Source organism: Castor canadensis, chromosome 10 (genome assembly GCF_047511655.1).
Source record: "Castor canadensis chromosome 10, mCasCan1.hap1v2, whole genome shotgun sequence".
NCBI classification, from domain to species: Eukaryota; Metazoa; Chordata; class Mammalia; order Rodentia; family Castoridae; genus Castor; species Castor canadensis.
In genome coordinates this window covers 31682831-31699495 of record NC_133395.1, presented here as the reverse complement: position 1 = coordinate 31699495, position 16665 = coordinate 31682831, and the positions used below count along the sequence as shown (strand labels likewise).

The 16665-nt window shown below is 38.8% G+C and overlaps 1 protein-coding gene and 1 pseudogene across 5 annotated transcripts in view; both read left to right on the top strand.

The window, feature by feature from the left end:
* Positions 1-427: 427 nt before the first annotated feature.
* The window catches only part of Slain1 (SLAIN motif family member 1), a 65642-nt gene continuing 49404 nt past the window's right edge, over positions 428-16665 (top strand). For 3 of the 5 annotated variants that reach the window (XM_074043177.1, XM_020152760.2, XM_074043175.1), the window contains exon 1: positions 428-1272. In XM_074043177.1, coding sequence (XP_073899278.1) covers positions 659-1272 — 614 coding nt within the window. In that variant the 5' untranslated portion in view covers positions 428-658. Of the gene's footprint in view, positions 1273-1678; positions 2108-16665 lie in introns of those variants that run through there. The other 2 variants (XM_074043178.1, XM_020152762.2) reach the window with 2 other exon arrangements.
* LOC141411445 (armadillo repeat-containing protein 1 pseudogene) lies at positions 5815-16664 on the top strand (annotated as a pseudogene).

Sequence of the window (16665 nt, the reverse complement as noted above, 5' to 3'; positions counted from 1 at the left end):
TTAAGTTCTTAGGGTAATGTTCCCCACCCTTCGATTTTCTGTGGGTTTCCTTGGCTAGTGATTAACAAATACTGTTGTTAAGCCTAACAGTGCTTTTGGAAGGGAACAACCCAGCCGCCCGGGGAGAGTCCTCTATTTCAGGCACCTGCTGCGGCTTTTAGAACCCCACCCCAGCTCTGAGGTCCACGCGGCACAGCGTTCTCTTTGCAGCAAAGGGAGGAAATGCCTGCGGCGGGAAAGTACAGGTGGGACCCAATCAGGCACCTGCGGTTAGGTGGCCCCAGGCGCAGGTCCATGGCTCAGGCCCCGCCCCCTCAGGAGAACCCCCCCCCCCAACTCCACCCCCCCTCCCGCGCCAGGCGTGTCCTCCAGCATCCGGCCCCGCCCGGCCCGGGGGCCGGGGCTAAAACCCGGAGCCGCCGCGGCGCCCAGGGGACTGGCGGGACGCACTGAGCATGTGCAGAGCTGGTCGGCGGCGGCTGCCTCGGCCCGAGGCTGGGCCGCGGTGCTGATGCTGACACCCGGCTCAGCCTCAGTCCCAGCGTGGTCCGCTCCCCGAGCTGGGGCGATAGCCAAGGAGCTGTAGCCTCCTTGCCACTTCTGGAGCGGGGGCGGCGGGCACGCACCCTCGGCGGCCGCAGTGCCCTCGGGGCCCGCGATGATGGCGGAGCAGGTGAAATGCGCCTCGGCAGCGGGCGGCTCCGGAGCGGGCTCGGGGCCGGTGGTGAACGCCGAGCTGGAGGTGAAGAAGCTGCAGGAGCTGGTGCGCAAGCTGGAGAAGCAGAACGAGCAGCTGCGCAGCCGGGCGGCCAGCGCGGCCGCCGCCCCGCACCTGCTGCTGCTGCCACCGCCGCCGCCCTCCGCGCCGCCCCCCGCCGGGGCCTGCAGCCCGTTGGGTCCGCGGAGTCCCCCGGCCTTGGCGGCCGCTGCCACCACCCCGGGGGCTCTGGGGCTCGGGCTGGCGCTGGGCGCTGGGGGTGGCAGCAGTGGTGGCGGCTCCAGCTCTGCGTTCTCGGGGACCTACTGCCTGCCCAGCCCCGCGCCCTCCCTGCTCTGCAGCCTGGCGCAGCCCTCCGAGGCGCCCTTCGTCTACTTCAAGCCGGCGGCGGGCTTCTTCGGCGCGGGCAGCGGCGGGCCGGAGCCGGGGGGCGCGGGGACACCGCAAGGGGAAGCCACCGCGCCACCCTCACCGCCCCCCACGCTGCTGGATGAGGTGGAACCGCTGGACCTGGAGAGCCTAGCCGCCTGGAGGGACGAGGACGACTATACATGGTACTGATGAGCTCCGCTCGGTTCTCCCGGGACCCCGACCTCAGAGACCCGGGAAACTGAGTGGGAGGGGGCGGGGAGAGAAGGAGGGACCTCACGGACGCCCGTACCTCCCCATCCCCCAGTTCCGGGTCAGAGTGGCCGAGCAGGTGCCAGATCGGCTTTTTTAGGAAGGCAGAAACCTGTTTTCTGATAGATCACATTGATCCGACTGGGGAGTGGTGATGAACTGATCCCCGCCATCTGCCTTGTGTTCTGCTCTTGGCTGATTATCGTGTCCCCAGATCCTCGTTAGCATTAATTGCAAAATCCATGTCATCTTGTCTTTGTCACTCGGTCCTGCTCTTTTTCCTTTTTTTGGTGGGGGGGGGGTGAGGGGCGGTGCATGTGATGGGAGTAGGTAGGAGTTGGCTTCTGTTACTGTTACTGTCCTTTCAAAGGAACACTGGACAGGATTTGCCTTCTGTCCCCTCCCGGGGCACCGAAGCCTCCTAGTGATGGATCCCTTAGAGATTCGTGCTTGCAGAGAAGTTGTGCACTGTATAGCCTCCTTCGCTATGCTTTCACAGATAATCTTGCTTTTTTAGATGTGCTGACCTCTCTGGCTTTCCCATCCGGAATTGTGGCAAGAATGAACACTTGTTAGGGAATGGTGTGAGTAGGTGTAGGCACTTTTTTAAACCTAGGAACCGAGGAACTTTCTTTAATTAAAAAAAAATTAAACTATTGAAGAAAAGTGCGATTAGAGAAACTTGATTTTCTTATTTTTAGAAATTTTTAAGTTGGCAGTATTTATGCACCTGAAATCTGGTTACCTGTATCTACTTTCCATGAATGAGTAAGTTTTGGAAAAAGCAGATATCTAATTCCTTTATCTGTTTTTTTTTTTTTTGCTGCTTGCTGAAGGAGTAATAGTCATTCTTTAAAGATTGACTTCGTGTGGTTGGTTTTGTGTGTTTTCCCTAGTCACAAGATATGTAGTGGATAAGGCTGAGCTTGGATTCATGCAAGGGAAGGGAAAAGTGTGCATTCTACCTAGCAGTGACATGAAAAATAGTTTCCGGTTATCTTAGGTCCTTTTGTTTAGGAAATTACCTGTATTCCAAACTGAGTTTTCCTCACTTTGTGTTCTTGTTGTATGATTGCATTCCTATTGTATGATGCATGTATGAATCTGTAGATGGAGAACCTTACTGGTTTGCTATTGGCAACTACAGTGTTTATTTTCATTTACACTGTTATGTGACAGTTGACTAAAGTACACTAATTGATTTGATTGGAGAATTAAAATGTGTAGAACTACCTTTATCAGTTATCCTTCTTAGTACTTTTCTGCAGCTGTGCAGGTATCTTAAGTTGTAAAAATGAAATAACACTTCCTGGAACAGTTTTAACCCATTCTTTAGAAGCTTCCCTTTTTTTCGAAAGGTGTAGGCTTTATTGCAGTCTCGTTTTCAGCCTAAATATAGTTCTGGAAAATGGTCTTCTTCGTTAGTGACTGTAAACCCTTATGCCACTTCCAAATTATTTTAGTGATACTTGGCCTTTTTTGATGTATATGAACAGTGAAGGAAACTTGTTTGTATTTTTGATGGAAGTTTAGGGGATCAATTCCATGCTTTAAAAATATTGGCATTTAAAAAATGTTATGATATTGTTGTTCAGTAAGTATATTTGGTTAGTAATTGTGTATGTGTGTATATGTAATTTTAATATTTTCTTTTAATGGACTTCTGCCATATTCAGTTATCTGACTATTCCAGTTATACTGATATCTAGGCTTTTGTTCTGCCTTTTTTTTTTTTTGTCCAAATAGCATTGAAATAACTAATTTAAAATCTCTTTAATAGGATTGGCATATTAATGCTTTAGATGGTTTTAAGAAAACTTAAATTTAATCAGGTTCTGTTAATTTCATTAATCAAATATGTAGGTGAATAAATCAAATTAGTGCCCCAGTGCTTTAGAAATGTATCTGTAGACATATGCCACCCTATTTACAGACTATCTTTCTTGAAATAGACACCAGAAATAGATCCCAGGTGGAAAAAACAAGGAAGGGTCATTAATCTTGGTTGAATGGACTTAAAAATTTTAAGGTCAGATGATATACCAGATTTTTAAACCATAACATTGTATACATTATTTTTGTATTGCAACATTTTGGCATATTGATTTTGGCATATTGATGAAAAAGTAATCAACAAGAAATAATTTTCAAAGTGCAAGCCACTTGTTAATGCTTACAAAGCGTACCGGTTCCCTTATCACTGCAAACTATACATGTCTCTCTCAGTTTCACGATAGTACTTTTCATTCAGATTCTCTAATAGGTTTGCAGTATGGCAACTTATTTTAGTTACCTATGTATGTTAAAAAAGTGGAGCAGATTTAGTAAAGATATTTAAAACCACAAAGTATATTATATGCACGTGTTGAAATATTACAGTGACATCTCTTTGTGTAATTAATATATGAAGATAAAAAAGATATTTAAAACTAGAAGTTAGTACAAAGTCACAAATACAGCTCTATTCTTGTCCCCAGTCCATCACAATGACCCAGAATTAATCTTTTAACATTCCGTAGATTCTTCTAAAGCAGGGCTGGTGGAGTGGCTAAGGTGGTAGAGTTCCTGCCTAGCACGTGTGCGGTCTTGACTTCAAACCCAGTACTTCAAAACAATATCATAAAAAACTCCCACATAATTGTACAGGCCAATATACAAAGATTTACTTACCTGGTTTTTACACTTACATTTCATTGAACTTATGTAGGACATTTTGTAAATGTAGCTTTACCTTTCACTGTAACAATTTCATCTTTGTTGCAGTAAAAATATTAAGGAAGAAGTTACTATTATCTGTATCTCCTGTAGTTTTCATGAATTTTTATGATTTCATCTAATGGGTTAAGCAAGTTAGTATTTGATAATTAGAACAATACTCACTGTCACCTACAAATGTAGATTAGTCTTGAATATTTTAGAAGTATATCCCTTCTAATAAAACCTTACGATATAACTGTTCTTGTCAACTGTGACAAAATTTGGCTTATGGGTACAAGTAAAATTGTAAAAGAACCAATATTTGTGTGGTGAGAGTTCATTAGTTAGGCCTTTTATTTCTGAACAATTATTTAATCTGTAAGCAGTATTTAAAAAAAAACAAGAATGGTATGCTCTTACTCACTTTTAAAAAGCTTTAAAACAACAATTCCTTATTTCTTTACCCCAGTTGAGTTTAAAGTATTTAATTTTGCCTTAATATAACCTGGTTATCCTAGCACAGTGCTGCTTGAATTAAATATTTCAGGAAATTAAGGTTGAGACGGTCTTAATCCTTAAGTCTAATTACTGTGGCCCTGTAGTAAACGTTCACATCTTTTACTACAAAAGCTCAAAAGGGCTAAAATCTTGATGGGGCATTGGTGTGTCTGGAAGACTTTCCAGTCTTAATGGAAGGAATGATAAAGATCTGTATCTCTGTCCCAGTGTCACCAGGCTGAGAAGCACCAGAGTATAAGCAAAGGAAGACAGATTGGTAGGTAGACCTTTCCATGACCTGGTTCAACTCCCTTGTTTCAATGTTGAGGGACAGAAGCTGTGAGTGGTGACTTATGAAAGGTTTTGCAGTTGGTTACTAAGAGTACAGACTAAAATTCAGGTTAGATACTCAGATTCACAAGTGTTTACAGCATTGATATTTTCTCACAAGCAAGGTTGTGACACATTAGTGGGTTATTAGGTCAGTTTAGTGCATTTAATAGTATTAAAAAATGAAGAATAAAAATTTAGAGTTCATTGCACTTTATAACACTATACTTGATTAAAATTCTTTCAGTACTGTACATGTATGTCCTGAGTTAAAATAGTAAATGTACTTGTGTGTTATAGTCAGAGACATGCCGATTTACATTGTTTGAAAGCACAATGAATTTGGAGAAACAAATGGAAAAGCATAGCTATCGGAAGATAGTGTAGCACCCTGGTGTAAGTTAAGTCTTGAACACGTTAATAAAGAAGACATTTTTCTATTTAAAAAAATGTCAAGATTAAAAACATGACAGCCGATAGAAAACAGTCTTATAATAGGGCTTTATTTTAGTGTAGTGAAAACATTGAGACTTATGTAAAAGGTATGTGGCAGGAATTTTAAATTGTCCCACCTGGAAGGGACAGGAGAATGTTGTTAATTATACAAGGGAAAATGGTAATGTGTACAAATTGAGGGAACTTTAATGAATGAGATGTTCATCTTCTATGTGTAATACTAAGACCCCAGACAGCTGGCTAAAATCATTCCAATTCTTCATCAAAGCTGTTGAGTGCCTTGTACTATACATATGGCACAGCTAAATTAGCCCACCTAAACGCTTCTTTTTTTCCATAATTGATTTTCAGTGAAAAGACCAGAGGGCACGTCACTTTCTGACAATGCTAATTGAAAATGCACAGTGTCCTCTAGCAGCAAATGGTGTTGCCTGAAGTGTATGAGAGTGTGTTTTAAACAAGTAACTTGAGGCACTGAAACAGAAGTTTATATTCAACTGGGTGAGGAAGGGAAGGGGTGGGAGGGGAGGGAAAGTTTTCTGTAGGACAGGTCATTAACTAAAATTTGGACATCACATGTCCTTTTAATAGCTAGTGGCTGAGTTTTTCACTGGCAGCTTACCTTGATCTCCCAGAAGGTTTATGATACATGAACAAAAGATTAGCTGAGTGTTGTCATTGTCAATGGTTTAGCCTTCCTTAAAATTTGTCTGAAAATTATTATAGATTACTTTTTTGGTAATAGGTCTATGAGTGTATGTAATTGTACTCATTTTTGCTGATCCTGTTTGATTTATATTTGCAAAAAGATGACTTGAAAGCATCTTTTTTGTTTTTTCTAGACAGTTTCATTGGAAACATTCAGGGTTATTGTGGAAAACTTTGCATTAGTTTTGATCTACTGGTCTTAGCAAATGTGTAAGTCAGGAGGTCCAGAATGTAAAATATGTGTAAAAGAAGGGAGTCTTTGAGAAATTTAATAGTTTCTATGTATGTACTTTTGGAAGTTAAAAGTTAAAGAAAATTAGCGTGACATTTCCAATGGTGTTTTTTTTTTTTCCTAGTATTTGAAAAATTAGGAAGGTTTAGGTTAAGGCTTTTCCTATATTCTTGACAAATTTCACTACACTATTAATGAAATGAAGTTGTAGGAATGATCACTGAGGGGCAGGCACATTGCACTAGTGATGACAAAATAGGATATTGTAATGTTACTGGCATTGTAGTAGAGATGTGATAAAGGGGATTCTTGTGACTTAATTTTTAAAAGGTTAGAATCTTTTAAGGGGAATATGGGTTTTACCTTGTTTTTCTAGTCTTGGAGATAGGATCTACTCAGGGTATTTGCAGTTAGTTACACGATCTCCAGAGCCACCCTTTTTCTTCTTTACATCCAGGTCTAGGCCTCCTGGTAGAAATAATAGTCTCAGAACTATCCTGGATGCATTGTTTGGAAACTGACTCTGCAGATAATCACTTCTGTCTTCATGCCATTCCTTTGCTGAGTGCTTCTGGTTTTATCAAAGTAATACAATAAATAGCATGCAAGTCACTCCAAGTCTCATCTCAAGCAAAGCTTATTTAAGAAGCCAGCGTTCTGAGTCTTGCCCACCAGTGCCTTTGCTCTTTGGCTCCTTGGATTAGGCCGGTTGTTTGAGATTGCACAGGCTGTAACTGTGAATGCAAGGCTACCCTGCTGCCTGGGTCCCTCAGCCTCATCTGTAGGTGTGATCCTGATGGTGCCACAGGCGCTGGACGTGTAAACCTCTGGAGTGAATGTAAGGTTTTATTCATGTGCAGGCATGGGAGATGAATTCCTTCAACACTATGAATGAAGAACCTGTTGCTCCGTCAGTAGTTAAATAGCGACAGTATCTAGCGGCAGATCATTAAACAGAAGATCGGGGATGTCTGCCTGGTGTTGATTTTTTTTTTTTAATGGATCATCCCAGCTCTCCCCACCCCCACAACCCCCTCCCCAGCTTTGTTCACTCTTCATTACTTTGCAGAATGCAGAATGTCATGAAAACAGAGGAAAGATGGAAAGAGAAATAGGGACGGTGTTAAGCTTGCAAAATATTATACAGAAGACTACAAGTTGGGTTGAAACCAAACTTCTGACCTCTGAACTCTGTAACAGTGTGGCAGAAGGTGTTAGTTTTAATGAACTGAATTCTCAAATTCATATTAAAAGAAAGCTCAGTTTTGTTTTGTTTTTCTGGGAACTACAAGCAAAGGTGCCAAAACAGTGGTTTTGTGCATCGATGGTCTTGATAATATGTATCAGAGAAATTTATATGAAGAGACTTTGTTAAAAATTAACGGTATTATTAGCTTTGCTTTTCAAAGGGCTGTTCAAAGGCGTGTGGTAAAAATCTATTCAGATTTGAAAGCTGAGGCTTTGTCATCAGCCATAGCCTCAGTTAAGGTCATGAAAGCCCAGCAGGTTGTGAAAAGTGAAAGTGGGAAGGGATACTGGTCCCATTCCAAGACACTCCTGTGGAAGTACCAGTGAACACAGTGCTGCCTGAGAAGGAGTCCCACAAAGAAGCAGGACAAAGCAATGTCCTGGGTTGGCTCACACCGGGAGGGTAGAGCTAGTTGGCTGAGTACAGTTGCAAACTTTTTATCTGGATCATTTTCCTGGTGACTTCAGCTTCAGTGTGGGCTCAATGTTTGTGTGAACCAACAAAGGGCCAGTCTTCCATTGCTGTAGTCAACTGTCAAGTGCAATTTGTAGTAAGTTATGAAAAGTTTTTAGATTACATGATTGCATATGTTGCATTTTTTACCCAATGGTAAAAAAGGACAGAGCTACTGGTGGAATTTATTTATGAAGCTATTTTGATTTTGTTTTGCTTTAATTGACTTATTTTAAGAAATGGCCTGGAGAGGAGGTATAGCTCAAGTGGTAGAGTGCCTGCTTTGCAAGTGAGAAGTCATGAGTTCAAACCTCAGTCTCACCAAAAGAAACATGGATCCATGGCTAAAACCATGCATGTATGCAGTTTTACATTTTATTTTACATAAAACATGTGACTGGGAAAACTTGTTTTCTCCTTGAGCCTCAAGTTCTTTCTGAAGAGAAGTTTTTTAGCAGCTTAAGTTGTACATGAATTACTAAACTCTCTTCTCTACTTTTCTTTATGAATAATACATGCCAGCCAAATTTGTAGAAAGGACATTACTAAAGACATTTTGTAAATAGGAGTATTTTCATAGTGGTTCATTAAAAATACATCTCAGCAAGAACTTTGCAAGTTTTTTTTTTTTATGATGGGTTTTATCGAGATAGGGTCTGTCAAACTATTTGCTTGGGCTGGCTTTGAACCACAATCCTCCTGATCTCTTACCTCCTGAGTAGCTAGGATTACAGGAATGAGCCGCCAGTGCCTGGGTAAAACTTTGCAATATTATGTAATTTTGATAAGGTTAAAAAAATTAGTTAAGGAAAAGGACACATGTGTAGCAGCAACTATTTGAATGTGATGAAAAATGGTCCTAGTTGACTACTGTTCACTTTGGTTTATGTCAGCTCCAGCTCCTGATATAAACACAAAGCCTTATTTTGATTACACACGGTGTCCTGCTAGAAAAAAATAACAGTAGTAAAGAACTGGCAGACTTGAAAAATGAAAACAAAAATTGAATGCTTCCTATGCCCTAGTGCTACTTTGGTAGAGTCTCACTTTAAAACATAAATTGCTTGGCAAAAGCCTGTTCAGCAGGTGTTTCTTTACATTACCTTTTGTGAGTTTATTGTGAAAATGCTGCAGTCATATTGAATGAAAATACACCCAAATTATTTCTTATAAAGAAATAAAGCCAGAATTGATCACTTAATCTTATTTCTCATGTCTAACCAGAAAAAAGGAGTTCAGTGAAGGTCTTATAGACTGGTTAAGGAAACTGTAATGGCATTTAAAAATATATTATAAAATAATAAAATTAATTAAAGTTGAATGGACATTCCTCTGTTCCTTCTTCCCTCCAAGTCTTTCACATAGGTACTACTTTATCCCATTCTATTTGTTTCTTTAGTTCTTTATTTCCAGACAGTTCTTATATTTTTACCATTTTAGACATCTGTGGACTTGTTGAGGGAAATGAAGATATAACTATCTTTCTTTGACCCTTAGCCACCACATCTCTTTTTCCCTTCTCATAGTGTTTTTCATAGTTCTTATTTTAAATCCCACTTAATGTCTGTGTTATGATTATGCTATTAGCTGAGCCCTGTTAATTCTGTTATAAATTTTGTCATTTGTTCCTCTCTTGTCCTTTTTAAAAATTCCTTATAAAAATTATTTTCCCAAGTGCATCCATAACATCATATACATTTGATAATCTCCTAAATCTGTTTTCAAAAATTTATTTTGTAGTGCTACCCCTTCTGAAATTTTTGATCCCATTGCTCCAGCCTTGAGAGTTTGTCCCCTAGACTAGATGCATATGCTATTTTCATAGGAAAGGAATTCCTTCAGTTTCTTGCCTATATTGGCTTCCGTATTTCTTAAGTTATTTGGCTTCATATTTCATTTGTTTGAGTGAACAATTCAAATGGGGCACAACTTACTTGCTTCTAATAGTCTTCTGACAAAGGGGATATGCATGAGATATCCTGAATGCGAGACCTATCAGATTTGAAACTGCCTTTACTCCACCTGACATTCATGTTTGGCTGGGTATAAAAGTCTGAATCAATCATTTCCCCTCTGTTCTAGCTGTTGAAGTGGACTGCAATTTGGGAGTTTAGTCCTTTGCAACTTTTTTTTTTTTTTAGCTTTATTTTGTGGTATGGCATTTGCATTCAGAACTTTGCACTTGTAAGGCAGGTGTTCTCTTGCTTAAGCCATACCTCCTGCTTTATCTCTACTACTCTTACATATGTTGTACCTTGTACCTTGGCATGGGTCTTTCTGTTTGTTGTAGTGGACATTTCTGGGTCCTTTCACTCTGGAATCCCATGGCCTGCCTTTAATTCTTTTATTTAATTTTAATAAAATCTTATTTTTTTAAAATAATTTTCTTTTTCTTTCTTTTTTTTTTTCCGTTACTTGTAATGGTCAGATGTAATAATTCAATCTTCTTACTTGTCTTCTTTCATTGTTAATCTATCTTAATTTTGCTCCTGGGAGATCCCTTCAACTTAATATTACAGACTTGCTTTTTGACTCTTGTTTTTGCTACAGTAGTTTCATTTTTCAAAAATGAAGAAATTGCTTTTTAATCCTATATGTATGTATGTATATATGTACACACACATATATTATGTGTACAAATGCAACATTTTCTTAGATTTTTGTCTGTTGTAGTTGTCATGGTATTTTTAATCTGTTCCCTTCATTATTTCTCTTTTAGTTCTTTTTTTCCTTTGCTTTTAATCCCCACATTTTATGAAATAGGAATATTCCAAACATTGGATCTCATTATTTGTCTGTTTGTACCCAAAGGAGGTATTGAAATTGATCTAAAGTTTCATGTGTGTGTGGAGCTCTTTAGTGTATTTTATTAGTAATTTGGAGGGTAGCCAGTCAGGTCTCATTATCTCTAGGTCTTCTCTTGGGTTCATCTGTCTGTAGAAATAAACACTGTAATCCTGGAAGGTAAAATGTAAGGCACTCAATTCTAGGAATGTAAAGAGAAACTGAAGCCAGGGTTCTAACTGGTCAGCATGTAGACTTTGACTTAGACTCTGTAGTAAGGCACCTCATTCTGCCTTCAGTTAAGTTTGGGGTGCCTGAAGGCAGGGCTTCTCTGGGTCAGCCTATTCAGATAGTCATTTCTGGTTATGATAGAAAAAAAGGGTGGTGGGATTGGCTATTTTAGGTAGGTGGAGGATGGGATCCAGTTCCTCATGCAGATTTCAACTGAATTATCTGCATTCAGTGCCACAGCATCCCCAAGGTCTATGGAATAATGGAAACAAAATCCTCTTAGGGGAATATGGCATTGTGGGTCATTTAGAAACTGAGTCACTTTTGAATATGCAGAGGCTGTATGGTCAAGTGAAAGAACTGTATTATATAGACCCTAAGTTAAGGCCATCTTCCTATGAGATTTCCCTACTCCTTCTCCCTGTCCCCCCGCCTTAAAAAAAAAAAGCTATCAAAAAAAATTGGTGACAGTAGCTAAACTCTGGAGGCAAGCTAGTTAGAGCTTTCTAGCAGCAAAGACATCAACAAGTAGGTATCCCTCAGGATGCTGCAGGTAATGGGCGGAGCAGTGCCTCAGACAGTAGCTTCAGACGGCAGCTGAGAGGAGTTTGAGAACAAGCAAAAGCTCAGATGTGTGTGTAATAATGACGAAAACTGGTTAACTCAAGTCTGGAGATAATGAACTTCCACAGTTCACAAATGGCTCATTTCTGTTAGTGCTGTGACTCCTGCTGCTTTTCACATACTTGGAAGATGACAGCTCTGAGTCTCACATCTTAAGGACACTGAGGGACACAAAGCAGTCTCTTGTGGCACTTTACAAAAGGCTTTCTTAAGGTATACTTATTTACTGCACATATGTAAAATTTATAATTTGATAGACTTTGAACATGAATATAGCTGTGAAATCATCACAGTAAACAAGATAATAAACACACTTTGAAACTTAAGTTTTCTTGTGACCCTTTGTATTTCTTTATTTCCAGTGCTACCACATCCAACCCTGGAAGCCACTGATTTATTTTTCTGCCACTATGACTCAGTTTGCAATTTTCTATAGTTTTGTATTAGTAAAATCATATGGCATGTACTCCTCTGAGCTGGTATTTGAGGTTTGTCTGTGTTGTTACGTGAGTCAGTTGTTCATTCCTTTTTATTGTGGGAGCTATTAGATGACCTGGAGAGAACTATGGTTGTTTATCCACTCATCTTTTGATGGACACTTGAGTTTTCAATTCTTGGTTATAATAAAACTGCTATGAACATTTATGTATTAAGTTTTTGTATGTACACATGCTCTTATTTCTCTTGAATAAATACTTAGTGAGTCAAGTGACTGGAACAGACAGAAGGTATATGTTAACTTTTTAAGACTTTTTTACCAAAGTAGTAATACCAGATTGTTTCCAGCAGCTGTGGGAACTTCAGTTGCACCACATGCTCTGAGGCTCATCGGTACTTGCCATGGCCAGGTGTAGTTTTGTGCCATTGTAATAGATGTGTGGTAGTATCTTAGTGTGGGTTTACTTTGTATTTACCAAATGATAAGCTTTTCTTTTATATCCTGTTTGCCACCAATAGGACTTCTTTGATGAAATGTCTATTAAAATCTTTTGCTTATTTTAAAATTAGATTACTTTTTATTGAGTTTGCATGTGTGTGTATACAGGTACACATTTTTTCTACGTAATATTTCTTTGTCAGGTATGACTTGCAAATATTTTTCCCAATCCACAGTTGGTCTCTTATCCTAGCAGTTTCTTCAGAGAACAAAGATTCTATTTTATTTTGATGGGACTGGGGTTTGAACTTTGTGCTTACAAAGCAGGTGCTCTACTGTTTAAGTCACACCTCCAGTCCTTTTGCTCTGGATATTTTTGGAGATGGGGTCTTGTAACGTGTTTGCCTGAGCTAGCTTAAACCTCAGTCCTCTTGATCGCAGTCTCCCACGTAGCTAGGATTACAGACCTGAGCCATCAGTGCCCAGTTGCAAAGATTTTATTTTTGACAAAGTCCAGTTGATAATTTTTTTTCTTTTATATCATGCTTTCAGTCTTAGAAATCATATCTAAGAAATATTTGCCAAACAACACAGACTGCCACCTATGGTTTTTAACAAAAGCTTTTTTTTAATATAGTTTTACATTTTTGTCTGATCTGTTTCAGTTAATTTTGATATTGTATGAATTATTGATCAAAGTTCACTTTTTTTGTATATGGAGACCTTTTTCATTCTAGCAAGAGCATCCTTTGTTGAATTCTCCTTGTACTGTGTTAGAATTCAGCATGTGTGGGTTCTATTTATGTGCTATTTTTTCCATTAGTACATTTATGCCATACTAAGCTGTGTTCATTATTGTATCTTTGGCTCAGTGATTGCCTTACAAATTTGATGTTTTAAAACAGTTTGATTCTAGGATTTTCTCCATTTCCATATGAATTTTAAAATCATCTCTATGCAAAAATACAAAAAAAATCTGGGATTCTGATTTTGTTACATATAAAAATCAATTTAAGAATTGACACCTTAACACAGCATTTGATCTCTGACCCATAAACTGGTGTATCTCTTTATTTTTGTCTTATTTTCTCTCAGAATGCTTTTAGATGCACAGATTAGTGCATATCTTTAGGTGTCACATTTTTAATGCTATTATCAATGAAAGTGAAATTTATAAAACTTTGTTATTAATATACACGAATGTGCAATTAAGCTTCATACATTAATCTGGTATCTTACAATATTTGCTTTTTGTAAATATTTACTATCTCTTTTGTTACTTATTACTAATACATACAAATGTGCAATTAAGCTTCATACATTAATCTGGTATGTTGCAATATTGCTACTAAACTCACTACTTTAAATATCTTTTACTGTAGATTCCTCAGTTTTTTTTTTTTAACATATTGATGTCATCTGTGAATAAAGACAGGTTTACTTCTTTGTTTCCAGTCTAAATGGTTTCATCTATTTCCTGATTACACTGGCTAGACCCTCCGTGTAGTGTTGAGTAGAAGGTAATGAGAAACAGTATCCTCATTAGGGGAAATTGTTCAGTCTTTCACCGTTCACTATGCTGTTTGGCAGCATCTTTAATCAGATCTTTAATTGGAGTGAGGCTGTTTCATTCTGTTTCTAGCTTACTGGAGTTTTTATTAGGAATGGCTGTGAAATGCTTTTTCTTTGCTGAGATTAGCACGTTTTTTTTTTCCATTTTAGTTGATACGGTCAGTTATATTGATGTCAAACATCAATGTAACCTTCATTTCTGGGGTAAACCCACTTGGTGATGATGATGTATTCTCTTGACTGTTGTTAGTCTGAACTTACTAAAATATTTAGACTTTTTGCAATTGTTCATGAGTGGTATTGGTTATTTGAGTGTTTTCCTTATAATGTGTATCTAGTTATGAGATCAGGGTAACATAGGTTTCATAGAATTCCTTTTTTTTTGAAGAGGAATTTGTAAGGAAGTGGTATTTTTTGTAAATGTTTGATACAGCTCAGCAGTAAAACCTGCCTCACTTGGGTTTTTCTTTGTGGGTACTGTTTTTGTTTTTACTTTTGAATTCTTTTACTTTAAAGTATCTATATTTAAAAGTGCATTTTCTGTGGTAGGGCGCTTGTCTAGAAAGTGCCAGTCTGAGTTCAGTCTCCAATACCACATACATACACACGCACAAATAATAGTTCATTTTCTGGAAGCAACATATAATTGGGTCTTTTCTTAATGCTTAATGGGAGCCATGCACCCAGCCCTCTTCTGTTTTTGTTTTTGAGATAGGGTTGTTCTAACTTCGCCCAGGTTGGCCTTGAACTTGTGATCCTCCTGCCTCCGCCTTCTGAGTAGCTGGGATTACATGTACCACCAAATGAAGCTTTTAAACAGGAGGAAAATGTTGACTATAAGCCTATCAGATGATTTTCCCTCAGTTTTTATTGGCTAGGATTGTATCCAGGGCTTGGGCCTGAAGGAAGCAATTCCAGAGGCAAGGGGGGATTACCATAATTGGCTTCGCTTAGCACAACTCAAGATGTGGTCTTCAGACCAGTAATACCCAGCATCACCTGGGAACTTGATAGAAATTCAGATTCTATGACACTACCCCACACCTACTGAATCAGAAACCTGAGGCTGGGGTATGGTCTAGCAATTTGTGTTTGACGCGCCAAAGATGGAGAACACTAGCCTACACTAACCTTTACCTGAACTAGAGAGTCGTACCTAGTCCTGATTATATCTGGACTCTGTTAGCAAGGATGGGTGGAAAGGTTTATGACCTACTTGTATTACAGTAGACGTGAGTTGGGGCCCAGGATTATGAATTTATAATTAATATATTCAGTAGACTGTAGACCACACTCTAATGTGTATCCTCTAATGGTATGTCACAATTACTATTAAATTGTTTAAAGGACACTTTGTTATCTTCATCTGTAACAGGAATTGGCAGATAGCCTCCCCAGGCAAATCATGTCCATTGCCTGCTTTCTGTGGCTGGAAGGATAGATTTTCACATTTTTAAATGATGGAAAACAAGCAAATTTTCTATAAATAAAGTTTACAGGAACACAGACATGATTATTTATTTACCTAACATCTATGATGTTTTTGTGTTCTCAAAACTAAAAATATTTCCTAGCTGGCCCTTACCTGAAAAAGTTTGCCAACCCCCATCTATAAGAATAAGTTACTAGAGAATAATACATTCTTTATCTGTCCTGGATAACTGATAAGTTACTGTAACAGGTAGAAGCCCTGTCTAGAATAGTAAAAGTGCAAATAGTGAAGTATATTTTAAGAATATGTGCTCATTAGAATTATAGTAACTTTGAAGTAATATTACTTTAATGAAATTTATGAGAATAAACTGATAAATATAGCAAGATCAATTACTGGAGTCTGCAGTTGCAAGGGAAGTAATTCCGCCCCTCCCTAACCTCATTTTAGTTAACTGCTAATTCTTTTCTCAGACCGTTTTACTTAACCTGATTTATCACTGAAAATACTCTTCTTAAGTTTACCTTGGCATAGTATATTGGTGAGACCCACAGACCCTTCCTTAGTAGTTGCAGTGCCTCCTTGGTGGTTATTTTGAGTACTGTCCATTTCTGTGGGATGATTGTGGATGCTGAAAGTGGATTTGTCCCTAAAATGCATTTTTTAACGTTGTTTTTTTTTTGGCTTTAATGAAAAAGCATATACTAAAGTTTGGAATAGATTTGAAATGGCAAAAATATTAAGTGTTCAGAGAATTAACAAAACACTGACTTGTGTTTAGACTTACTGTTTTTTAATGCACATAAAATTTGACTTTTTGACCATGTCATGTTTGCATCCAAGTTTGCATATGATTCTGTAGCAGAAAAAGAGATGAAGGTGTTTAACTTTAGGCATATAATGTGAGATCATAAGATTGTCCTGGTGTCCCTTCGGTAACAAAAGTCCCTGACTCTCTGAAACATTTAAGGGGGACATTGTTAGAGCTGTTTTTGAAGTAGTTCTCAGCAGGCTTTGGGAAGTGCCATATTCCATTTGAGGATATTTGCCTGTTAAAAATGACTTTTGGTACTTTGAAGTAATCAAATGTGAGTTCTTTTTCTAAAGAAACCATTAAATGCATGTTGTTTTCCCTAGAAGAGAGGCATTCTCTCTGTGCCTATATCATACCTATAATATAGAT